The sequence below is a fragment of the Cetorhinus maximus genome, chromosome 18, assembly GCF_964194155.1.
Source record: "Cetorhinus maximus chromosome 18, sCetMax3.hap1.1, whole genome shotgun sequence".
NCBI lineage: Eukaryota > Metazoa > Chordata > Chondrichthyes > Lamniformes > Cetorhinidae > Cetorhinus > Cetorhinus maximus.
The window spans coordinates 68,481,684-68,508,276 of record NC_135896.1 but is presented as its reverse complement, the minus strand read 5'-3'; the positions used below and the strand labels follow the sequence as shown (position 1 = coordinate 68,508,276).

The window sequence follows — 26,593 nt, the reverse complement described above, 5'->3', positions numbered from 1 at the left end:
GCAAAAACAAAAACAAATCTCCTGGCGGAAAGGCCCCTGGGAATACGTATGGGCTGCCAGAATGGCTTTCTGGTTGAGTTGGTAAATATAGTAGTGTGTGATACAGAGTCATGCAGGTCACAAAGGTCACAGGCTTGATCTCTGGTCTGTGCTGTTTGCTAATAAAGCTGGAATAAAATTGGGAGTACAACTGATATCAGTACTTCTGAGCTAGGAATAATAAGTAGCCATTGATCCAAAGGGCCTGAAAAGGAAACAATATAGATCTAATTTCTAGTGATTCACCATTGGAAAGTAATGCATCAAAATCTATTATTTAAGCTCCCACGTGCGGAATGGCCACTAGAACCTGTGGAATTGTATATTACACAAGTCAGCACCTTCAGAAGGAGGAAAATACAAAAAACTGGCCGATTGAGAAAAAGACACGAGAAAAGACCAGATCGTTGCAATTTTCAGCTGGGCCTGTGGATTGGTATGATGGGGCAGGAATAACCCAGATAGGAGGGAAAAGTTAGGAACAATAAATCAGACAAAATGAAGAAATTAGCTTTATTTCAGTAAAATTACAAAAGCAAGATGTAATAATAATACACATGATTATTCTGCAAAATTTACATTTGTGTTATGTACATGGCATGTAAGTCAAATATGAGTACAGTACTTCAGAGCTTTAGTTGGGTCAAAGCACAAGAACTTGCCAGTTGGTAGCTAGCAGACTGCTTTTCTCTAGGAATATTTTTTGGAATTAGACCTTCTGTATAAAGATTATTGTAGCATGAAGAATATTATACATATAACACAGTGTGTAATGCCATTATTACCGACATAAATACAACTGTGTCATCAACAGCCATATTCAGTAAACAATTTATGGTTATGAATTTATTAAAGCTAATTTTTTTTAAAATAGAGTTCAGAGTACATTTTAAAAACAGATTTAGTATTGGGTAACTTAATAACCTTGTTTATTTAAAAAAATAATAGCGTTGTAGTGCAATTGGCTTTGGAGTCCATTTAAGAAGTTAGCAATTACTAGTTAGAAATTTGTATGTTGTGAATCATACTAATAACACTGCTATATTAGGCTTTCTGCAAATTCTGGCAATAGGAGGGCAACCTTTTAAAGAAACACATGTTTGCATAAAATTCCCTTTAACATAACTCTAGCTATATTTGTTTGCTTGGAGATCAAGTCCTGGTTAACAAGCCATACCAAATCCTTGGATTATTGCAATAACTGAATACACAACAGTTGTTTTAAGACCAATTGAGTGAATTAGAAATTAAAATCATAATAGTAAAAGAAAATGTTTAAAATTGTATACATGGATTTTTCAAATTAAATTTTTAAAAATTGGTATGTTTACCAAGTTTTATAATGTTAACCTATACTCAAGTTGTTCTACAATTTTAGCGTTCTGCCATAAACTGAAACAAGATTAATTATTTTGGCTGGGTAAATTATACTATGAGATTTCTTTCTCAACTTCTCTTCAATTTTAATTCCTTCACTTGGTAGGCATTTTGTTATGAGCAGTTAGGTATAACTGGTTCGCAGCTCTTAGAAATGAGAAAAATTAGTCTTGAGTTGAATGCTGGGAGATGTTTTTCCAAGACACTTAGACTGTCCAGCTGCTGTCTTTGCTTTGACGCTCTCCTGGTTACCTTTAACAGCACCTTCAAGCCTTGCTTTCATAGCTGGTGAAGTACCCATTAACTTTTGAAAAATGGATGGATACTGAGGGCCTATTCGCATCAGGTTCTGAAGGGCAAACTCATGTAAACTCTTGGCTGGATTTGCTGCAGATGTTAAAGCATTTTCATCCAAAAGGAAAGATATCAGGATTGGTAGAAGCAAAACTACCAAATAGACTCCTGCAATATATGAACAAGGAGTTTAAATTTACACTAAAACTGAATCTGTATAAACGTATTCAACGTAGTCAAGTCAAATAACTGTACAAAAAATGAATTAAAGCATGATAGCCAAATGGGTGGGGAGAAAATTCTCTATTTCAATGAAGGTGAAGTGAGAGTCACTGCCCTTGACATCAAGGCAGCATTTGACCAAGTGTGGCACCAAGGAGCCCTAGCAAAACTGGAGTCCATGGAAATCAGGGGGAAACTCTCTGCTGGTTGGAGTCATACCCAGCACAAGGGAAGATGGTTGCGGTTTTTTTGATTCGTTCATGGGATGTGGGCGTCGCTGGCTAGGCCAGCATTTATTGCCCATCGCTAATTGCCCTTGTTCAGAGGGCATTTAAGAGTCAACCACATTGCTGTGGGACTGGAGTCACATGCAGGCCAGACCAGGTAAGGACATCAGATTTCCTTCCCTAAAGGGCATTAGTGAACCAGATGGGTTTTTACGACAATCGACAATGGTTTCATGGACATCATTAGACTTTTAATTCCAGATTTTTACTGAATTCATTGAACTCCCCCATCTGTCATGGGGGGATTCGAACCTGGGTCCCCAGAGCATTACTTGGGTCTCTGGATTACCAGTCCAGTGACAAACCCAGTGACAGTGAAGGAAGCTACATGCCACCACCATGTCAATCGCTTCAGTTCCAAGACATCACTGCAGGAGTTCATCAGGGTGGTGTCCAAGATCCAACCATCTTCAGCTGCTTCATCAATGACGTTGCTTCCATCATAAAGTCAGAAGTGGGGATGTTCGCTGATGATCGCGCAATGCTCAGCAGCATTTGCCAACGACTCAGATACTGAAGCAGTCCATGTCCAAATACAGCAAGATGTGGACAATATCCAGGCTTGGGCTGACGAGTAGCAAGTAACATTCGCATCACACAAGTGCCAGGCAATGACCATCTCCAACAAGAGAGAATCTAACCATCACTCCTTGAAATTTAATGGCATTACCATTGCTGAAGCCCTGCTATCAACATCCTGGGGATTACCATTGACCAGAAACTGATCTGGACTAGCCACATAAATACTGTGGCTACAATAGCAGGTCAGAGGCTATGAACCCTGCAGTGAGTAACTCACCTCCTGACTCCCCAAAGCCATCTACAAGGCACAAATCAGGAGTTGATGGAGTACTCTCCACCTGCCTGGATCAGTGCAGCTCCAACAACACTCAAGAAGCTTGACACCATCCAGGACAGAGCAGTCCCCTTGATTGGCACCCCTTCCACAAACATTCATTCTTTTCGCCACCGACGAACAGTGGCAGCAGTGTGTACCATCTACAAGATGCACTGCAGGAACTCACCAACCCTTCTTAAACAGCACCTTCCAAACCCAAGATCGCTACCATCTAGAAAGGCAGGAGCAGCAGATACATGGGAACATGATCACCTGGAAGTTCTCCTCCAAGCCACTCACCATCCTGACTTGGAAACGTATTCCTTCACTGTCACTTGGTCAAAATCCTGGAACTCCCTTCCCTAACAGCACTGTGGGTGTACTTACACCAAAGGGACTGCAACGGTTCAAAAAGGCAGCTCACCACACCTTCTCAAGGGCAATTAGCAATGAGCAATAAATGCTGGCCTAGCCAGTGATGCCCACATCCCATAGCTTAAGAGCTCAAAAAGTGACTCGTGAATATTTCACTACATTCTGAATTCAAAAGTAAACAATTATACATTCAAATTCAAACAAAGTAATTACTATTCCTCCTTGAAGAACAGCTGTACTGCTGATGGAATCTGAGCACAGTTGGCCTCAGCAGCCTTGAGCCAAGGAGAAAAAAATAAATCAGAACTTCCATCCCATTTAGAAAAGTGTTGTAAGTATTGAGTCAGTTCAAAATAGGATCCAACTCAGTTCTGATCAACTTCCAACACTCACTCTTTGGCTTAGAAATAAAGAATGGTTGTTTTGGGAGGTGCTTGAAGGCGGACAGGCTTCATACAACAGCATAACTCACCATCTTCAGAAAAAGGGGGAAGAAAAATCTTGTGGGTGGTGAATATAAAAACTAAACTTTGAGATATAGAGCTGAAAATAAGCCAGTACTCTAAGAAAGTTATCTTGTTCCTCTCCCCCTTCTCAGACAACTATTCAAGGGAGGGAAGAATTGCATGAAGATTTTCTATCTAGGTGGTATCTCATGCTTCCTAGCAGCCAACCAAAGAGGGTACTAGCAGAGGACATGAGCATTCACCCTCTCAGCAGAGGCAGAAGAAAAAATGAGTTAAAGATTAAGGTTCTTTAGCTATAAATTGAAGATGAAAATTCTCAGCTGTCAATAAAAGTCCAAAGTGAACTGTGTAAAAACACTTACGGTTTTGTTCATCAGCCATGCTAACCAAAGCCTCTAAAGTCTTCATCCCTTCTTGCACAGCCTGCAACTCTGCACATGTGCTTGGTTTCTCTTTTTCCACTTCTCGTAACCTTTCCACAATTAAAAGAGTCAGGGAGTGGATATAGGGTGTGGATACGGCCCTATTAGGATGCTGAAATACTGACTGCAGCAATTTGTAGCAATGCATTAGTACCTGAGATGAAAAAAGCACAAGTTCTTACAAACATGAGAAAACACAGAGCATCAAAGTATAAATACTGAGAAACTGAATCAGATGTTGGTACAATTTGAAAAGATAGGACTTACAATATGCTGTTATTATGTATTATACATTAAAAAGTTAGTCTATTTAGGGTGATGTTTTGCTTTGGAGTCTCTTTCACCATATGAAAAACAGATGGAAACTGCTGCCTACAACCTTTCTGTACAGGTATACACTAAGGCTAACCAGTAAAGGTCTGCTAATACCTCTATTTTCTTCCTGTTTCTCTTCTCCTGAAGTCATTGACTGAGGCTGGGGGTTACAGGACCATCAGTCCCCTGACAACTTACCCAAGGCTAAGGAGAGATTTATTAAAACAAGTGTAGGCAAGCAATTAGATCACCAGGGACATCCAAGCCAAGTCTGATTCTTTCCTTACCTGACATGTGCAGGTGCATTTTCCAGCAGGGGTCACTGGTTAGGTGTTAGGAATAAAGACTCTGACTGATTTTAATCACTTTATAGCTCACAACCTTTGTGGCTTAATGCTGTGTCATGCAGTGCATTAACAAATAAGCCACTGCATGAATTTTCTTATCTTACTTCAAGTTTTCTGACAATAAAGCATTTAATTTTCTAAATAGATATGTGCATGAGCCCAAAAATTAAAAGCTAAATTCATAAATATGCTTCAATTCATTTAACATTTGCTGAAAAATTTTCTCCCCTCCTCTTCTGACTGGGTATTGTTCCAGGAATATCTTGTTAAGTTTGCATGCATTAACCTGGATAGTGAAGCATCTGAAATGTAAGGGGAATTACAGCCAAGGCTAATGTTATCCTCACCTAACATCTACATATGTGCATTTTCCTTCAGTGGTCACTGCATTAAAATCAGGGACAGGGACTCTTGTTGATTTTTTACTTCCCTACCTCAGGGTGCTGAGGTAATTATAACTCCCCCTCACCAGACCATTTGGTCTTTTAGGTGGTTTAATAGAAACAGAAGTTCTGGAGTCATTCAGATGCAGGTGAATATCATGATGGGGAAAATGGCAGACTTGTACTGAAGTATGAATTATACTCCTTTATCACGAGTGAACTTGACAATGATAAGCTAATTCAGCACCAATTAGGATCAAACCTTGGATCCCCTGGTTTATATGGGTCAAAGACACACAGCACAGTTAATAAAAGTGGACAGATGAAATGCATTTTTGATAATGTTTGTTATTTGATTTCAACTGTAAATCAGATTAAATTATGGCACACAGACAGTATCTCTCATCTCCATTCAATTTAAGTAAATTTTAGTAAATCTGCCAGAATACTTACTACTGGATTTTTAGAACCAAGAATTATTTTAAACCTGTTGATGCATTTTTTCTCAAGGCACTGTACACATGTGACTTCTGGACTTGCTGACACCAGGAAAATACTAACGGTAGTTAGCATGCTCACTTCATCCAGTTCTGACTGAGTCATCTCTATGAAAACAAGGAAACATACAAAACTTAGACAGGGGGCTACAACCAAGGAGTTTAAAAGTAGGCTTGGTGAGGTGAGGAGTGGTGCTGAGGGGTAGAATAGACACTTGATCTTTGGCACAAGTAAGACCCTTCACCTATGTATGGCCAAATTATTAATTCATGTGCAAAATGAGAAAACCTTTGGTGACAGTAAAACTGGCCAAATTCTGCCTCACACCAATCAAATATTCTATTTCACACTATCAACAATAAAAAAAAATTCCAAAGAAATATGTCTGGGCATAGTTCAATAGCCACCGTGATGGTTAAGGAGAAAAAAAGGGGATTGTGCACTTAAGGAATTTTGACTTCCTCCTTTCATGGATTAACATGGACCATTGAACATCTAGCCTGATAGCAGGAGCAGGATGCAATGATTTCATGGCCTGGGTATAGAGTGGAAGAAGCTGGAGGAAAGAACTCAAAGATCTGGCTAACAAGAAAAAAACTAAGAAATTGACAAGTTACAACAATACAGCAACAGAAAGAGAAACAGAAAAACTAGTTTAACAGTACGTTTGTAAAAAGAGAGAATTAAATAAAAATGGAAACAATTTTGTCGTTGCTATGTGACACAAACAGGAAAAGGAGGTACAAATTAAAAATATTTAATGGAAAAGGAGATACTAAGGGGTACATCTATTGGAAATATATGTAAGGATATGAAGTAAGCCTGGCAACTTGGGCAACAGTCCCTTCACTCAATAATTCTCAACACAAATATTAAGATATTGGAAGTCACAGGAAGGATGCTAACAAGTTAACTGTAAATTTGATTCATTAAAATATTTGGAGATCTGCACTAGAAATCCAAAACTTTTTACAAAACACCCGAGAAACGCCCTTGTGGTTTTAATGTGTCAAGTGTCTTTTGGATCAATCTTCCTTTAATAATTCTACAAAATCAGCTGCAGAAAAATGACTAAGTCAGTGGTATTAACTGGCCCCAAGATCCTCTTACTAACTTACTAATTACAACTTCCCTTATGCTCGCCGCTTCCCCCCTTCAGCTCACCGCCTCTCTCCTTATAGCCATCTCCCTCCCGCTCTCTGCCTCTCTCCCCAACCCGCCTGCTTGGCACTTCTCGCTCCAACCCTCTAGCTTGCAGCTTCCCTTACCAACTGCACCCCATCTCGCTGCTTAACTCTCCATCCCTTCTGCTTGCCACCTCTCCCCAGCTTGTTACTTCTCTCTCCTGAATCCTTGCTGTGGGAGAGGACTTGGGAGAGAAACAGGGAAGAGCTGCAAGCAGGTGGTCAGGGAGGGAATTGGTGAGCGGGCCACAAGCGCTGACATAGCTTCGGGCTCCACAAGTGAATTTTAGCCGTTAATTCCACTGGATTAATCATGTCGGGCTTGGCCCTTTCCATTAATTTCCTGTCGTGGGGGAGTCAAGCAGTTCTTTGCTTGTTGGCTAGAGTGGCAGTAAACTTCATTTGGCCGTCAGGATGTGCATGGCTGTAATGTACTTGGTGGGCTGTTACGTTTTGGACTGTTGCGCTTTGGACTGCTGCTTGGTCGCATAGCTTAGAGAGAACACTGCTGGCATTTATTGTCCACTCCTAATTACCTTTGAGAAAGTGAGAGTGAACATCTTTCTTGTACCGAGTCACAGAATCTTTATAGTGCAGAAGGAGGCCATTTGGCCCATTAAGTCTGCACTGGCTGTCTGAAAGAGCATTCTACCTAGTCCCACTACCCTGCCTTATGCCCATAACTTTACACATTCTTTTCAGATAGCAATTCAATTCCCTTTTGAATACCTCAGTCGAGCCTGCCTTCACCACACTCTCAGGAAGTTTGTTCCAGACTCTAACCACCCTCTGGGTGAAAGTTTTTTTCCTTGCATCGCTATTACTTCTTTTGCCAATTATTTTGAATCTGTGCTCTCTAGTTCTTGATGCTGTCTTGATTGGGAATAGTTTCTCACTATTTACCCTGTCCATAACCCTCAGGATCTTGAATACCTCTATCAAGTCTCCTCTCAGCCTTCTTTTCTCCAAGGAAAACAGTCGCAACCTCTCCAATCTATCCTCATAGCTACAGTTCTTTATCCCTGAAATCATTCTTGTGAATCTACTCTGTACTTTCTGTCATGAAGATATTAATATCTATAATGTTATTGGAAATTTTTTTTAAAATGGAATTGTTGTAAGGTGTGTGTCTGTGTGTGTCTTAATTGGATTAAAGCCAGCTAGTCTGGGTGCTTTGATGTATAGTAGTTGAAATGTTGATTAGATAAACGTAAGGAGGATAAAAAGGTTAAGTGTACATTTGCATTTGTTGAATAAAGCATTCAACAGTGGGAGTAAAATCTTGCACCTAGCTGTAGGAGAGGTAAAATTAAAAGCCTAGTAATACAATGGAAAATTTACATTCAAAGGAAAAGCTAGGTACAAACAGAAAGGAATTTGTCTGTGTAATCAGAGGCATTTAAGATCTAACCAGCCTGTAAGCCTACAACTGCGTCCACGAAGGAGCCAAATTGCAAGGAACCTCATTTTGAATTCATAAGGCCAAATGTGCTTTTCCTGGTGTCCGTTTAAAGTCTATGGTTATTATTGCCTTGGTGAAAATTTACCTGGGAATGATTAATTTGGGGATTTGTTTAAAAGTTATTATGGTAGTAATTTGTAGACGTGTGTGTGTGTTTAATTTGTTGTTAATTTAATAAATGTTTAATTTATTTTTTATATAAAAAATCTTGTGAGGCTTGGTGGTCTTATTCCTAAATTCAGAGCTGCATCTCAAACAAACCAATTGAAAATATAGGTTATGACAGTTGTTCAAGTTTCCCTCTGGGATTTAAACGAGTCAGCCTTTACTAACTGCTGTGTCATAACACTCTCTCCAATGCCTTCACATCCTTCCTCAAGTATGGCACCCAAGGCTGAACGTAGTACTCCAAATGAGACCTAACTAGTGCCTTATACAAATTCAACATGACCTTCTTACTCTTCTACTCAATGTCCCTATTAATAAAGCCTAAGATACTACTTTAGTCCTTCTGGAGGTAACTCCACCGCAGTGCATAACAGGAAAGTGTTCCACGATTTTGACCCAGCAACTGTGAAGGAATGATGATATTTCCAATTTGGGATGGTATCTGACGGAAGGTAACTTGTAGATGGTGGGGTTCAAATGTGCCTTCTCCCCTTGTTTTTCTAGGCAGCAGAAGTCACAGGTTTGAAAGGTGCTCTCAAAGGAGATTTGGCAGTTGCTGCAGTGCATCATTTAGATGGTACACACTGCTGCCATCGTGCAACGGTGGTGGAAGAAGTGGTCCTTTAAAGTATGGGCTGCAAATCTTGCAGGCTGCCTTGTCCTGGATGGTGACAAGCTTCTCAAATGTTACTGGAGCCACACTCATCCAAGTAAGTGCAGAGTATACCATCACACTCCTGACTTGTGCCTTGGAGTTGTGGGCAGGCTTTGGGAAGTTGCTTGCCACAGGATTCCCAACCTCTGCCCTGCTCTTGTTGCCACAGTATTTACGTGGCTGGTCCAGTTCAGCTTCTGGTCAACAGTAACCAGGGGGACCCACCTGCAGGACAGACCCAGCAGAGGTGGCAGCTCAGCAGTATACAGTTGGGAGGGAATTTTCCTGGGAGTCCTCAACATCAAGTCCGGACATCGTGAAGGCTCATGGCATCAGGTCAAACATGGGCAAGGAAACCTCCTGCTGATTACCACGTACCACCCTCCACTTCAGCTGACTCCATGTTGAACACGAGGAAGCACTGGAGGTGGCAAGGGCGCAGAATGTACTCTTGGTGGGGGGCTTCAATGTCCATGACCAAGAGTGGCTCGGTAGCACTACTACTGACTGAGTTGGTCAAGTCCTATAAGGTATAGCTGCTAGACCAGGTCTGTGGCATGTGTTGAAGGATCCAACAAGAGCGAAAGACATACTTGACCCTCATCCTCACCAGCCTGCCTGCCGCAGGTACATCTTTCCATGACAGTACTGGTAGAGGTGACCACCGCACAGTCCTTGTGGAGACAAAGTCCTGTTTTCACATTGAGGATACCCTCCATCGTTTTGTGTGGCACTACCACTGTGCTAAATGGGTTAGATTTCAAACAGATCTAGCAACTCAAGCTTGGGCAACCACGAGGTGCTGTGGGCCATCAACAGCAGCAGAACTGTACTCAACCACAATCATGGCCCCACATATCCCCCACTCTACCATTACCACCAAACCAGGGCATTGACCCTGGCTCAATGAAGAGTACAGGAGGGCATGCCAGGAGCAGCACCAGGCATACCTAAAAATGAAGTGTCAACCTAGTGAAGCTACAACACAGGACTACTTGTGTGCCTAACAGCATAAGCAGCAAGTAATATACAGAGTTAAGCGATTCCACATCCAAAGGATCAGATCTAAACTCTGCAGTCCTGCCTCATCCAGTCGTGAATGGCGGTGGACAATAAAACAACTCACTGGAGGAGGAGGCTCCACAAATACCCCCATCCTCAGTGATGGGAGAGCCCAGCACATTAGTGCAAAAGGCTGAAGCATTTGCAACCATCTTCAGCCCGAAATGCCAAGTGGATGAACCATCTCGGCCTCCACTGGAGGTCCCCAGCACCCATCACAGATGCCAGTCTTCAACCAGTTCAACTCACTTCACATGATATCAAGAAACGGCAGAAGGCACTGGATACTGCAAAGGCTATGGGCCCTCACAATATTCCGGCAATAGTACTGAAGGCTTGTGCTCCAGAACTTGCCATGCCCCTAGCCAAGCTAGTGCAGTACAGCTACAATACTGGCATCTGCTCGGCAATGTGGAAAATTCCCCAGGTATGTCCTGTACACAAAAAAACAGGACAAATCCAACCCGGCCATTCATTGCTCCATCAGTATATTGTCAATCAGTGATGGAAGGGGTCATCAACAGTGCTATCAAGAGAACCTGCTTCGCAATAACCTGCTCATTGACACTCAGTTTGGGTTCTGCAAGGGTCACTCGGCTCCTGACTTCATTACAGCCTTTGCTCAAACATGGAAATAGCTGAACTCCAGAGGTGAGCTGAGAATGTCTGCCCTTGACATCAAGGCAGCATTTGGCCGAGCGTTGCATCAAGGAGCCCTAGCAAAACTAGAGTCAATGGGAATCAGGGGAAAACTCTCTGCTGGTTAGAGTCATACCTAGCACAAAGGGAGTGGTTGTAGTCATTGCAGGTCAATCATCTCAGTTTCAGGACATCACTGCAGGAGTTCCTCAGGGTAGTGTCCTAGGCCCAACCATTTCAGCTGCTTCATCAATGACCTTCATTACATCATAAGGTCAGGAGTGAGGGTGTTTGCTGATGATTGCACAATGTTCAACACCATTCGCGACTTCTGAGATACTGAAGTAGTCCATGTCCGAATGCGACAAAACCTGAAAAATATCCAGGCTTGGGCTGTCAAGTGGCAAGTAACATTTGCACCACACAAGTGCCAGACAATGTCCATCTCCAACAAGAGAGAATCTAACTGTCGCCCCTTGACATTCAATGGCATTACCATCACTGAATCCCCCACTGTCAACATACTGGGCATAGAGCAGAAACTGAACTGGAGTAGGCATATAAATACTGTGGCTACAAGAGGTCAGAGGCTAGGAATCTGGTGGCAAGTAACTCACCTTCTGACTCCCCAAAGCCTGTCCACCGACAAGGCACAAGTCAGGAGTGGGATGGAATACTCTCCACTTGCCTAGATGAGCGAAGCTTGACACCATCCAGGACAAAGCAACCCACTTGATTGGCACCCCTTCCACAAACATTCATTTACTCCATCACCGATGCACAGTGCAGCAGTGTGTGCCATCTACAAGATGCACTGCAGGAACTCACCAAGCCTCCTTCGACAGTACCTTCCAAACCCATGACCACTACAATCTAGAAGGAAAAGGGCAGCAGACACATGGGAACAAGATCACCTGGAAGTTCCCCTCCAAGCCACTCACTATCCTGACTTGGAACTATATCTCCATGCCTTTAATATCGCTGGATCAAAATCCTAGAATTGCCTTCTAAACAGCAATGTGAGTGTACCTACACCACATGGGCTGCAGCGGTTCAAGAAGGTAGCTCACTGCCACCTTCTCAAGGGCAATTAGCAATGGGCAATAAATGCTGGCTTAGCCAGGGACATCCATATCTCATGAATGAATAAAAAAAATGTTACCCAGGTCAAGACAAAGAATCAATTATAAAATTATAGATGTCCCTCAAGGAATGATCCTTGGCCACATCCCATTTTTCAGCCAGACATTGTCACTCAGCAACAACAATATCAAGTTCCATTATGTATGCTGACAACTCCCAGAGCTACCTCACCAACATGTGCCTTGACCTCTCCATTGTCTTTAATTTGTCACTTCATTTGCCTATCATGGAGTACAGGATCAGCAGAAATTTCCTCCTATAAATTATTGCTAAGACCAAAGTCATTGTTGTCGATCCTCACCACAAACACCATTGCCTAACCACCAATTTCAGCCACTTCAACTGTCTGAGGTTAACCGGACCGTTCACAACCTTGGTGTCAATAAATAATTTCTAGATAAACTTCCAAATATATTGCCGCGTTATCACCAAGACAGTCTATTTCCATACTAACATACAAATTAGGAGCAGGAATAAGCCACTCAGCCCCTCAAGCCTGCACCACCATTCAATAAGATCATGGCTGTTCTGAATGTAACCTCAGCCCCACATTCCTGCCTACCCCCCATAACTTTTCATCTCCTTTGTTAATCAAGAATATATCTAGTTCTGCCTTAAAAATATTCAAAGACTCTGCTTCCACTGCCTTTTGAGGAAGAGAGTTCCAATGGCTCTCAACCCTCACAGAAAAGATCTCTCCTCTTCCTTGTCGTAAATAAGCGACCCCTTATTCTTAAACAATGACCACGAGTTCTAGGTTCTCCAACAAGAGGAAACACATCCACATCCACCCTGTCAAGACCCTTCAGGATCTTAAAAGGTTTCAATTAAGTCGCCTCTTATTCTTCTAACTTCCAGCGGATACAAGCCTAACCTATCCAGTCTTTCCTCATAAGATAACCCGCCCATTCCTGGTATTAGTCTAGTAAACCTTCTTTGAACTGCTTCTAACGCATTTACATCTTTCTTTAAATAAGGAGATGAGTATGGCCAGAGCCTTCTGAGCATCTTTTATTTTAATTGCTCCACTACTGGTCAGCTACTATGGACCAAAGGTCTGGAGTTTTGTTCCTAAACCTCCATCTTTTGCCTCTTTTAAGATGCTGTTTACAACCTAACTCTCTGACCAAGCTTTAGGTCATGTGCCCTAAAAGCTGTGTGTTAAACATTGTCTGATAATGTCCCTGAAAAGAGCCTTAGGATATTTTGTGACGTTTAAGTTATTATGTAAATGCAAGTTCTTGTATTCCTCTGAAACATTTTGGGACATTTTTATACATTAAAGACACTATATACATGCAATTTCTTGTTGCTGATAATTATTAGCAAGTTTTTTCCCCCTGAGTAATTGGTCATTTTTGTAGGCTATGTAATGTATAGTTTATATAGAGGAGTTCAAAATTCTGTTACCTGGATTCCAAAATTCCAAAATTGTTGCAAGAGCACTGCGGAGAAGCCTGGTCCATGCAGCATGGCTTTTCTCAGCTCGAGCCATGGGAGAGGAGACAACGGCCTTCAATGCCTGCAGTGCTGCACCAACTGTTAAAGATATACAACCATCAAGCTTCTTTACTGCAGTTTCTTTAAGGACTCCTGTGATAAGGTAAAGCACAGTAGGAAGAATGGAAACGCTCCCTGTTAAAAAAAAACAAAATATTGGAGCATTTTCACTGAATTGGAAAAATTAGTATAAAATCAAATTTATAATAAACGTTCAAAAAGATTATATTGCTTGCATACTTTTTTGAGGACCATACTTCCTCATAAGTTTCTTCTTTACTCCCATTTCCCTGTAAGATTTGGCTCAAAGAACAAATAGTGGGGCCCTGCCCCAGGTTTCTACCGATGATGTTCTTACTCTAAGAAGGTACATGTGCATAACCTGGAGTAGTTCCTTAGATTTTCGAAACTATTTTGGAAATGATTAATTACCAGTCACCTCGGGGAAAAAAGTAATTACTTCTGAAATGTGGTCACTGCTACACAGGCAGATATGGCAGCAAATTATACGATCATACGAAATAAGAGCAGAAGTAGGCAATTTGGCATCTCGAGCCTGCTCTGCCATTCAATAAGCTCATGGCTGATTGGTTTGTGTTTTGAGTTCCACATTCCCGTCTACCCCTGATAATCTTTGACCCTCTTACCTAACAAGATTGTCTACTTCTGCCTTAAAAATATTCAGTGACCCTGCTTCCATCGCCTTCCGAGGCAGAGTTCAAAAATCACACAACCCTCAGAGGAAAAATTTATCATCACTGTCTTATAAAGGCGGCCCCTAATTTTAAAACAGTATAGGAAGATTCCACTTACAATATAAACAAAATCAATATAATGACCAATTAATCTGTTTTGGTGGTGTTGGCAAAAGGATAAATGCTGGCCAGGAGGTAAAGAGTTTCTCTATTGCTCTTTGAATGCTGCCATGTGATCTTTTGCATCAATTGAACAGATACTTAGTGCCTCTGTTTAATTTCTCTTTCAAAAGATGGCAAACCTCTGGCAATGCAATACTAATCTCAGTGCTGCAATAGAGTGTTAGCCTAGATTATAGGCTGAAGTTCTCCAAGCGGGGCTCAAATTCAAATTTCTGACTCAAAGTGCGAAGTACAATCTCCGAGCCAAGCGGTCAGTAACAAGGAAAGCTCAGGACCTCCATATACAAGGTTACATTTGTGAACCAATGTCCTCTTTAACAAAGCAGCTTATGAAGTTCTTAAATAGTAGGTTCCACTTCACATTGAGTCTATAATTGTATTTTCCAATAATTGATTGAGTTCATAATTGTATTTTCCCATAAGACCATCGAACAACATGGAGTGCAATTACACATCAACTTCTTGCTGCTCAACCAGTTTTCTAATAGGAATCTATGGGGTTCACGTGGTCATCAGGTTTCTGAATTTCTCTAATTGTTGACTAGCTAAAACAAATTTTTGTTGATGAATGTCAACAAAACATGTTCTAATCAAAGCAAAATACTGCGGATGCTGGAAATCTGCAAAATGAAGCTGCAAGCGAAGATGTCCAAGACATCTTTGTCAATCTCTCCTTAGCCCCCACCTATCGTTGGCTTTCTATTCAGCTTCACCTGCTCCACCCAACTTAAATAGTATCAATTTCTGCTTCTCTTTAGCTCTGAAAAAGGGTCATACAGATTTGAAATGTGAACTCTGTTTCTCTCTCCACAGATGCTGTCAGACCTGCTGAGTTTCTTCAGCATTTTCTGTTTTTATGTTCTGACCAATTTTGTTTTGGGCAGTTAACAGTTTTTTGAAGGTATAATTTACAGAGCACCAGAAGAATGTTTCTATTCATTCAGAGGTGGGGAGCACTGTATGTTAATATTTGCAGGGATTGTCCAGAGAAGTGGATATGTATTTATTAATTTATACATAAAATATTCTTGAAGCTCTTTGACTTCCATCATGGCTTGTAGCCGCAGGAAAAGAGGGGTCATACGGACTCGAAACGTTAACTCTGTTTCTCTCCCCACAGGTGCTGCTGGACCCGCTAGGTTTTCCAGCATTTTCTGTTTTCATTTCAGATTTCCAGCATCCGCAGTATTTTGCAATTATTTATTTGTGTTTAATGAAACAAGCCTGTTTAGAGTTTTTTTAATGCTGGAAATAACAGCATCAAAGGTAAAGACCTAGCCAGTTTTATGGGTGAGTTAAGCATTTAAACTTTTGTCACGACCTGTGGAGAAGTGGGACTAGAATTGACTGTGCATCCCTCCCATCACGGTCCATAACAATATTTGGAAGTGCCCCATGATCACTAAATATGGCCTATTCAACAATAAGATGCAAAATTAATTTGCAACGCAATCTTGGACAGATTAATTATTTTTGTTTATAGTGGAAGCAAAACGAACCATGCAAGAAAAAAAATGTTGCAAGCCTGACACTCAAGTTAACTTCATTAATGTTTTGCTGACCAAGTCTTGAAATGTGACCACATTATTGAACTTGGAAAGCTCTTGATAACCAAGGACAATCAAGTAAAGATTGTTTTTAACAAACATTAAAGGAGAGTTTTTAAAAAAATAATAAATGCATTTAATGCTTACTTATTTTAAAGAAGTGTTATTTATATAGTTTAAATAAACGTTGTTAAGGGTCAGAAGGCCTCTAGCGATGCTTTCAATTCTGGTAAGCTAAAGGCTGAAGGAAACTTATTATAGATTCCTGTTTTCAAGTAGACTTTTTTCAAATATGAAAGGATCGAAAAGAAACCTAAACATAATTGTTCAATCTTTTTAGGGAGGAGCTCAACCATGACTGGAATAGCTTAAAGTATAAAATAACTGAAAATGCAATGCATTTGCTATGTTTAACAGCGGATGACAGGCAATGAACTGGCAGTTTGCTGAGAATGTACTCCAGAGGCAGGAAGCAGACTGCTACTTGAGCAAACAAGTTGTATATTTTTAATACCATTCAACAAACAGACTTGAACAAATAGGGTGCAATTGCTGCCTGTTATTTTGTTGCTTAAACTACAAAAAGATAATGGGGCCAAACATATACTAAACATAATAGCTGATCATTGCTGAATTGCCAGATTAAGTTAAATTCACTTAATATTTTGATACTGTGGAAATATGCAATGGCAAATGGAACTGTTAGTTTCAGATTTTGCATTGGAAATAATGATGAGGCAACTCATCATTATTAAGGAGTAAATTGGACAGCAACTTTTGGCAACTGCACATGTGCAGTTAAAGGTGCAAATCAGGAAGTTGTTTTGAATTTTCCTGTTCCTCCACAAGCTTTGCTATAACAGTATCTCACCAAGAGTATTGGTATTCAAAATACATAGAACGCATTAATTTGCAGTACTTCAATGATTGATACCTACTTAAAACACGAGAAAAAAATTAGGCTTGTTCATTTAAGTGCAAATAAATTCCTAACACTGTGCTAAGTCTTAATTACTGCTACAAGCTCTTTGGTAAAATTTACCTTTATAAGTCTGGAATTTCATTCCTTCAGATTTTACTTATTAGAGATTGTAAAAATTAAAATAAACGGTGCAGTTTTACTTCTTCTATGTCATCTGTCCTAATTTCATCTTTCTTTCCCTCTAGACATTTAATTCAATATTTTACATCTCCTTCTGACCCAGATTTTCACGACAGAAAACCTCTCCGTTGTGGCGAAAATAGTGTAACTGCCTGAAAATCATTAGTCCTGCCCCTCAGTATGGCACTTCCCATTTTTGTTTGGGCGTTTGCCCATTTTACGGAGGCAGCTGGCCATTTAAGTAAGCAGCTGTCTCCTCTCTAGTCTGATTTTGGTAGTCTAGGAGTATGGATCTCAAGTGTGTAAAGTAGACCTGGTAAGAAGCAAGTATGAACTTAACATATTTCCTTGGATAACCAGGAATCTCTTTGGAGAGGTAGGGTACCCCTGTGAAATTTGCTTTAAAATTTTATTCAAAGCCCCAGAAGTGGCACAAAACAAAATTCTAACTGTCTTCCCTTAACCCAAGGAAGGAGGAGGGTGGGGCTCCTAGTCTCACAGGGCAATTATTGTTGCTCCGGCTTGACTCATGCATCCAGATGCCAGGAAGAACTTTGTGCTAGAGAAGGGCAGATAGTGTTTTGAGCAAAGGAACACAGAAGATGAGCATGGCACCCTTGCACACTGAGGCCATTGAAGCCAGTCACCATGAGCGGCCAGAGGATAAGGAGGAAGAGGCTGCTTCCCACGCACCAGGAAGGAAAGCGACAGTCAGGGCAACCAGGTACTGCCCTGAGGGGTGTACAAACCTAGGACATCTGACCTCAATATGACGGACAGAGTTGTAGGTGACTGAGGCTAAGTTATGAGGTGGTGACAGACATATGTCGTATGGTCCTGCAGCAACTCAAGCCATGGTCCATCAACCCCCGTGCCCTGTCAGTGGCTGTGAAAATAACCATCGTTCTTAACTTCTATGCCTCAGGATCTTTCCAGGGATCATCAGGAGACCTGTCTGGTATATCCCAGTCAGCAGCACACAGCTGCATTAAGGTTGTAACTAATGGCCTATTTGTTGTGTGGGGAATCACATTAATTTCCCTACAGATTCAGTGTCACGGACGCAGAGAGCCATGGTCTTTGCCCATTGAGCAGGCTTCCCTCAGGTACAGGGTATCATTGATTGCACCCATGTAGCCATAACGGCCCCAAATCAACATGAAGTTTTCAACTAAATCAATGTACAGCTTGTTTGTTATCACAAGTTCTTCTTTCATTTGTGTGCAAGGTTCCCTGGCAGCTGCCATGCCTCCTTCATACAAAGGAGTACCCAACTCCCACAACTATTTCAGTCACCAACACAGATCCATGGTTCGCTTCGAGAGGACATGGGCTATCCCTTAAGAACTTCTATATTGACCCACTGGGGAGCAGGAAGATGAGGAGGAAGCCCCTGTCCATTTGGAAGATCCCGAAACAGATGAACATGTGGAGGCCACCAATGGTGAACAGCCAGTCCCTTTTTTTCTTGATTTCCTGTTGTTGTTTTAATTGCAGAAAACCCATGCCAACATTTTTTAAAAGGAGAGTTGAATTCGTATTTTTATTTTCTAACTTCAAAGAATCTTGTGAGTATTTGTTCATTAACGCGAAGCATTTCATAGAAGAGAAAAAGCAGCCTGTGCTACAGTATACATCCATTTTTTTTGACAGCAAAGGGTTACGATACCTCGTGTAGCCCCTACTTCCCTTAATATTTTTCTACTTCTATACAAAGGTTTGAGCAGAACTTTCAAAGTATTAATAATTTGTACAGGTAAAATGAGAGACTATTGCACAAACTGGCAGTTGCGGACGTAGAATATTGTGGGGGCATTTTTTTCAGTTTAATGCTGGACATTTTGCTTTTTATTTTGTTTTTTTGGTACGACTATCGAAGGATTCTTTAAAAAGACTACGTGGCTGATTTTATCCCTTGGTTTTGCCTCTTTACACCTTGAAAAATGGACGAACAGTAAAAAGAAAAAAACCTACCAAGAAACATGTAAATCATGCAATTTATTGATAATTACTTATATGAACTTTGGATCACTGTATAGACTGCTACATTTGATTTTTTTCTTATTTACCACATCGTTGAATAAATTGCATGCGACTGCGAATAAAAAATGGCAGAGCAGCTGTGAGGCACGGCCATGTAGCCAGGGCTGACTGTGTAGGACAGGATCCTCACCATACAGGTCCATGTGCAAAACAGGTTCTCATAAGGTCAAGCGGTATCACAATTGCCATCAGCCAGTTCCTGGTGACATACTTCCACCTAAAAAATCTTATATGTTGACTCCATGATTACTCAAGGGACTGCCCATCTCCCACAAGGGAAGCAATAAACATTAACGAGTTTGACTAAGTCACATTCATGTGGCTAAAACCCTCACCATCATAACCATGGGCCCCATCATATTGCAACATGGTAATAAGTCATTCATAACCTGGCCCCCTCTCACATGAACACCAATGACTGTAAATGAGGGGCCAATGCTGCCAAATTGTCTATAATCAAACCATGCCCACAATGCTGAGAGTGACACAATGTCAGATTGTACGTCTTAGCATACATGTAGATAAGATATCTCACGCATGAGCTGCCCATGGCTGTGCAACAAAGCTCTATGAAAGAACTTGTACACCATCCATTCTGGATAATGGTCCAGCTTGCACCACATGCAACATTCCTGGCTTCTATATGCCTCTGCTTGCTGCACAAAGCACATCCTGTGACACCTGGAATGCAAGCACAGCTAAAGTAGTGGGTACAGCAGACATCTAATATTACCTGCATGATACACGGTCTCTCAAGCTGTGATGCCTACACCTCGGCCAATGTATAACTCTGCAATGTAGACGAATGCCTTGCACCCAGCACACATGCTCGAGATACACCTGCTGCCCAGCTTCTGTTGATGGAGTCTAATCATTGATCCTCCCTTAAAGTCAAGCTTGGATTGACAGTGAAAGATACAAGGAGCATCTCAATGCTCGAGCCTTTGAATACTAGAATCTTATGTGATACAGCAGAGAAGGAAGAAGCCCCCTGAAGCATCTGAAATCAGCCAACAGCCTTTATCCTGCTGACTGCATGTTGAGATGGACCTCATTATTACTGGTGAGAACAGTCTTCATAATGTTACCATTCTTTTTGAGCGCTCTAGTGTACAAACACACACCAAGTCATGTACAAGCGACAGTAAATATATTCAAGTAGTGCTCAAAAGTGCTATATACAATGTGAAAAGTGTAACCATGGCAAACCCATTAGTGCTGTAGGCAAAATGGCACCCATCGCTCTCGCACAATCCTATGAGGTGCCCACTGGGTTGCCTCGGAGGAGGTGGAGGTAGGCTGCTCACTTCTCTGTCTGAACAGCAAAGAGGAGTGCGGTAACCTGTCTTGTCATGCAGGCACTTATTGGGGACCTCCTTCAGACTGCAGCTTCAGCATTTCTGCATGGGCAACTGTGGTCACTGGCACATGTGCAGATGAGGGCTCTGACAAGAGGTTGGGGAGATGAAAGAGATGAATGTGCTGAGGAGCTCTTGGTATTTTCACCCTTAGTGACCTGCATAGCCCTGGGTTGGCCTTCAGGTGGGGTTGATGGGGCTGGCTGCTGGTGCACAGCAATCATCCATTCCAGCAACCACTGTGCCAACAATGCAGCTGACCCATTAGGAGTATGCAGTTCCTCACATATTCCATGAACGTCAGTGCTTATACTCTGAGCGGACTGATCAAGGCTACTGAGGGAGGCTTGTACCCTTTCATGGTTGAGACGTTGCTCTTACATCCACTCCCGAGTGCTGCTGCTTGTGTTTCTCCATGAGATTGGCCAATCTCTCATGGTCAGGGCTCAGACAGATGAACCCCCAGGGCAATGAGGAGCTCATGACAGTGATGGACTCCTCCATTCACAGTCCAAGGGCTCCCACTGCCTCAGGGAACTCTGCCAGATTTCTACACTTCTGATGCCGATTACCTAAAAGCTGTGCCCCAAAAGGTGACTGCTGAGGGTCCAAGTGCATGCTCACTGGAACATCAAGATGACTTTCCTCCCTCCTCAGAGTGGGACTGTCTTTGACTCTGACACCTCCTCCTGCACTGTGTGGTGCTCTTCATCTTGTGCTACCAACTCTAAATGTGCTACATCCCCCCAAAGTACTTCTGAGTTGGTGGTGCATGGGCTAGTATGATGTGATGCTGCTTCCTCAGACATCTGTTCCTACTCTTGATGCCCGTGAGACGATCTGACCGGGCGTATGAAGGTGCAGGGTTGGGACCTGTGTGAGACAGCAAAGGAGTTATTTAGGTCATTGGGAAAAGTCAGATGCACACCATTGCTTTAACTCTGCTCATGCTGTCCTAATGACACAAATCTCTCATGCCAACGTCCTCTTGTGCTCAATGAAGTGACAACAAGATCCCCAACATGACCATCATATGCCAAGGTGATTTCAACACTGCCTTGATCACCTGCTAACAGTGATTCACCATCACCAACCGACAGCTGTTCAGGCATTCTGGCGATATCCAGGGCCATCTGTTGCATGGGTCGGATGAGTCTCAGCCAGGCTGACCCACCCCAGTCTGGGCCATTCCTGTGGCGTTCTTCGCCCTTTTGTTCCGCAATGACAACATGAATTTACATTAGCCTGCCATGTATTGCATGGAGAGATATTTCTCTTCACTGTGACTGTGCATCACAATGCTCATTCATATGTGTTCTGTGAGCACCTACATGTTTACACATACAAGCCTCAATGCTGAAGGAGAGGCATCTGTCTTTTGTTGCATCTTAGCTGCAGCCATGCATATATGACCCTTCCCTTGGAGCTGTGTGGATGAACAAAGCTACTTACCTTGCCAAAACACAAATCACTGAACCTTTTCCTGCACTGAATCCATAAGTGCTGATGGTGTCCTGCTGCACTCACTACAGCTGAAGTTTGAATCCAGGCCTTCATGGTCACTGCAGGGGGATTATGGCGGCCAGCAAAGTAGAGGACTAGTCTCCTCTTAAGGACCTCCTCCACCAAAACTTGAAGGTCCTGGTCAGAAAACCATGGAGCAGCTGGGCTCATCCCTTCCGAGTCTTCTCTGTGTGACATTCTATGATTAAAAACTTGAAGTGCAAAGGGTTGTAATGATTCAGATTGCAATGTTCTTGTTCACGTTTGTGTGCTTACATGCACTAAACATTTTCACTATATCAGTTTCAGTGGAGAAAAGGGCTCTGCGCAAATGTTTGGTGCCATGTGGCTGTGACTCCAAGGTAGCATGCTGTGTTCCGTGACCTACTGGTTTGCTCCATCTTAGTCATACTGTTACACCATTACAGTGTGCGGCTGTGAGGGGCCTGGTCAAGGGTCAACAGTGTGGGTGCATCCTGATATATGGGTGGCACGAGGGCAAGTGGATGGGATAATGAGCATGGCAATATTCATCATTCATCCACCTGCTGAGTCTTGGCAGCTAACTGCATGACTGCATAATAACTGTACGAGGTAGTGGTGGCAAGACGATGCCATCTCCATGGCTGTGTCCTGTGAATCCACTTCAAGTTTTCAGTGGTTTAGTAGAGTACATTTTGATTAGGCAGCAACATGACAATTCTCCCATAGCGAAAGCCCATGATGGGCCATCCATTCCAGGGTCAACTAACAGTTGGACAACATTTACAGCTTGAACATTGATCTGACAAGGCAATGACGTCTCCTCCAAGGCACAGGGACTTCACCATTGATGACCTACCTCTCAAATGGGCCTTGCTGAAGGCCCACTTTTTACCTCTGCCTGTGTTGTTCAACACACACTGGGCCTGCCTGACTACTCACTACTTTCGGCGTTGCCTGCCCCAACTCCTACACCAGCCCGCGCCTGCAGACCAAAAATCAGATGTTCAGGCAGATGCTTTTAGAGGCCGGCTCGGGGAGCCAGGAATTCTGCCATCTCCGTACACCCAAGCCAGAAACAAAATCCTGAGCTTGTGGTTTACTAAGAACTGTTCAATCTGATTCGTTAAGGAGACAGCACCGTTTTACCTCTCTAATAGTGGCAAATTACAGTGGGAAAGCCCACAATATAACAAAAAGTGAGTGGTGTTCGTTCACCACTGACCACAAAATCTAGCCCTACGAGTTCATAAACCAAGTTATCATTTTACTTGTGATTTAATCATTTCCTTACCCCTTAACATAAAAGGCAAATATTGTAAATTCACTTCTAGCTGTACATCAAACACATTATTTTGCTGTGTTCGGTCCTCAACATCATTCATGGTACAGAGGGTTAAATGGGTGCTTGTTTTTCTGGGTTATGTAGATGATTCAAGAGCAAAATAAATTAGGGATCAATAAATTCCAAGGCAAATAAATCTAAATTGATTATTAGTACAAGACATAGCCTTTACTTTTAGAATTTGAATTAAGTTTAAAATAACTTATTCCAAACAAAGCCTCCAGTACATCTTATGCTATGCGACTTAGGTATTTGCAAACAATCTCAGTTTTATCTTTTTGGTAACTTAACCAAAGCTAAATTTATTTAGTAAGTAATTACAACTTTAAAGTGATTAAATGAACAGAGAAAGTTAAGGCACTCAAAATACCTTACACATTATACAGACAAAAAAATTCCCACCTGTCAAGTTGTTCAGAAATATAATTTAGACATTACACTTGTGTTACTTTTGCCACATTCATGAACACATGACCATTATGTAAATATTATGGTTTATGGGGCCTTACATGGGAGTAGAAATTATTCTTGTTAGAATATTTGTAGTGCCTTTGGTAAATATAGTCACCATTTTTCCCCTCAAGAGCTGTAAACATCTGGGGCCAAAGATAACTGTCAATGTTAGCAATTTAGAATTAAATTAAAAGAAAAATTAAATCTCTTGCACCAAAGCGGTGGACCAACCACATTTGGCGAGAAATCAAAGTATGACGTCACAGGGAAACACGTAAGTCATTGGTTGGTGAGCATTTTTCTCATTTATCCTACAATTTCTAAGTGACTGTAAGGTTTCATGAGAGTAACAAGGTTTACTAGCAGTAGTAAAGTTTATTAATCAAGACACGATAGGTGACAAGCCACTGCAGAATGTGGGAGCTCCTGGGTGCCAGTGTGATCCAGGGCAAACAAGTCTGCAGTAGGTGTCTGCAGCTTGAGGAGCTTTGGCTCAAAGTCATTGAGCTGGAGTTGAGCTGCAGACACTGCAATGCCTCAGGAAGGGGGAAAGTTACTTTGTTCTATGAGGCAGTCACAGCCCTTAGGTTAGACAGAACTTTAGAGTTGTCAAGGGTCAGGGATAGGAGGGTGCGATTGCAGATAAGGCACATATGGAGACCGAAATGTAGTGATGGAGGAGCTTCAGCCCCTTTGTCCAACAGGTACGAGGTGCTTGCTACCTGTATGGATGAGGAAAAGGACTGCAAGGTGGAAGAGTGGACTGAACATGGCACCATGGTGAAGTGCAAAGAGGAATGTGGCTGTGAAAGGAGACACTATAGTCAAGGGGATAGATACTGTTTATTGATCTCACCCAGTCCACAAAAATCCTGTTTCTTGATCACAAAATGTTGCAGATGTCAGTTCCAGGAGATTTATGAAACAGACTTCACCATCCTTAAGAATAGAAGATACAACATAGTGGAGATATACTGATTATAGTGAAATGCAATCAAAGTTGCAGCCATGGTTATTAGGTAGGCTATAGGTGGATACAATGTGAAATGTAAACCTTCTAACTGGATCATAAAATGGTTAGAGCATAGAAGGTAGATATTTGGCCTGTGTCCGTTGTTACAATGCCCTTAACAGTAAATTCAAATTCCCAGTGATTCATTTAATAAGGATCTGTACAATAAGATTTCAAGTTTTAAGGCTTTTACTGTAACACATAACTAAAGCAACATGACTAAACAGTATTTCAACAGGCAACTTATACTCTAAGCTACAGGAAAGATCTCCCATTTAACATTTAAAACAACCAAATATCTCCTTCCCCGGCTCTACTTTATTCTGTCCCTTTACAAGACACTGTTCTCCCAAAACCAGTCCAAAGTAATCCTTATCTCCTGAGGGCCCTTTATTTTCCTTTCTCAGCCAGATAACTTCTAATTCCTGAACTAGCTTTCACAGTGAGGGGCAAATTGAAGATTCTTCTTTTTAGCTAAAGCTGGGTGAATCTTCCGGTCTCTCTCTTAAATTCTCCATCTGAACGTGAGCTCCCACTGACATTATTGAGTGGCGAATCATCTCTCTGTTCTCTCTCTCTCAGGTCCTTGCAGACTGACCCTGTCTGTAAGGTTCAATGATATTTTAAGAAAACACCCTGGAAGCCTATCTTATAATGGCTTCCTTTATAGTCTCCCTCTCTCAAAGCCCTTTTCCATGGCAAAGGAATAGGCCTTGTATCAAGATAGAAATGTTAATTAGCTGTTCTTTAAACTCCCAACTTCATTCTGTCTTGAAGCTAAATAGGCAGTTGGAGTATAGCCATTTACAAAATCTGACATTCCTAACACCTTCCAGGGATTTGGTGACTAACAGTCCATCCACTGTCAGCACAGATGTTTTGGGCACTGTTTATAAGCATGAACACCTTGCACTTTCTTCACAGTAAAACAACCTGGGCACCCCCCCACCTTTAATCTTTAACACCCCAGGGCAAACGGAGTGCACCCGACTAACAGAGTGAAGGCTTGGAGTTTGGCGAGAGGGGAGTTTTAAGTGCTAATTTTGTTCTTAAATTTTCCTCTTAAAAATCTAATCTAGTCTGTAATTAGCAGTCACTGGAAAGTACTGTGTAAGCAGGTTAAGTCCTTTATTTCTTGCAGTTTCGACAGGGTAAACTCACTCTCAGTTGTAGAAGCTGAGTAGTTAATTAGCTAACTGGTTGAATCTGTAATGATGCACGGGTCGGTGTTGTCGGTGCTCAGCCGCTTCTCTCAGGAGAACGCGGCGGGGAATCCGCTCCGGCTGAAACTGCTGGACTCGTACCTGCTGTACATGGCGCTGAGCGGAGTAGCTCAGTTCCTTTACTGCGTGCTGGTCGGTACTTTCCCCTTCAACTCCTTCCTGTCTGGATTCATCGCCTGTGTGGGGGCCTTCGTGCTGGTAGTTTGCTTGCGGATACAGATCAACCCTCAGAATAAAGGAGATTTCATTGGCATCTCACCTGAGCGAGCATTTGCAGACTTCGTCTTTGCCAGCACCATTCTTCATCTAGTGGTGATCAACTTCATAGGTTGAGTGTACACATTGTCATGCAGCAGAAATAATGAGAGGAACCGAAGCTCGTATTGCCGCTGCAATGGATCTGTTTGAACTTTGTTTACACATTTTGTTTTGTTCCATATATACATATAAAAAAAAAACATCTTTTACAA

At 41.9% G+C, this 26,593-nt stretch overlaps 1 protein-coding gene and 1 pseudogene across 5 annotated transcripts in view; one reads left to right on the top strand and one right to left on the bottom strand.

Moving 5' to 3' along the window:
• Positions 1–538: 538 nt before the first annotated feature.
• heatr5a (HEAT repeat containing 5a) overlaps positions 539–26,593 on the bottom strand; it is a 170,015-nt gene continuing 143,960 nt past the window's right edge. For 4 of the 5 annotated variants that reach the window (XM_078562846.1, XM_078562845.1, XM_078562847.1 and 1 more), the window contains 4 exons: positions 13,588–13,812; positions 5,820–5,971; positions 4,262–4,475; positions 539–1,878 (listed from right to left, as the gene is read on the bottom strand). In XM_078562846.1, coding sequence (XP_078418972.1) covers positions 1,565–1,878; positions 4,262–4,475; positions 5,820–5,971; positions 13,588–13,812 — 905 coding nt within the window. In that variant the 3' untranslated portion in view covers positions 539–1,564. The remainder of the gene's footprint in view (positions 1,879–4,261; positions 4,476–5,819; positions 5,972–13,587; positions 13,813–26,593) is intronic. The other variant, XM_078562848.1, reaches the window with a different exon arrangement.
• LOC144693230 (dolichyl-diphosphooligosaccharide--protein glycosyltransferase subunit DAD1 pseudogene) lies at positions 26,112–26,581 on the top strand (annotated as a pseudogene).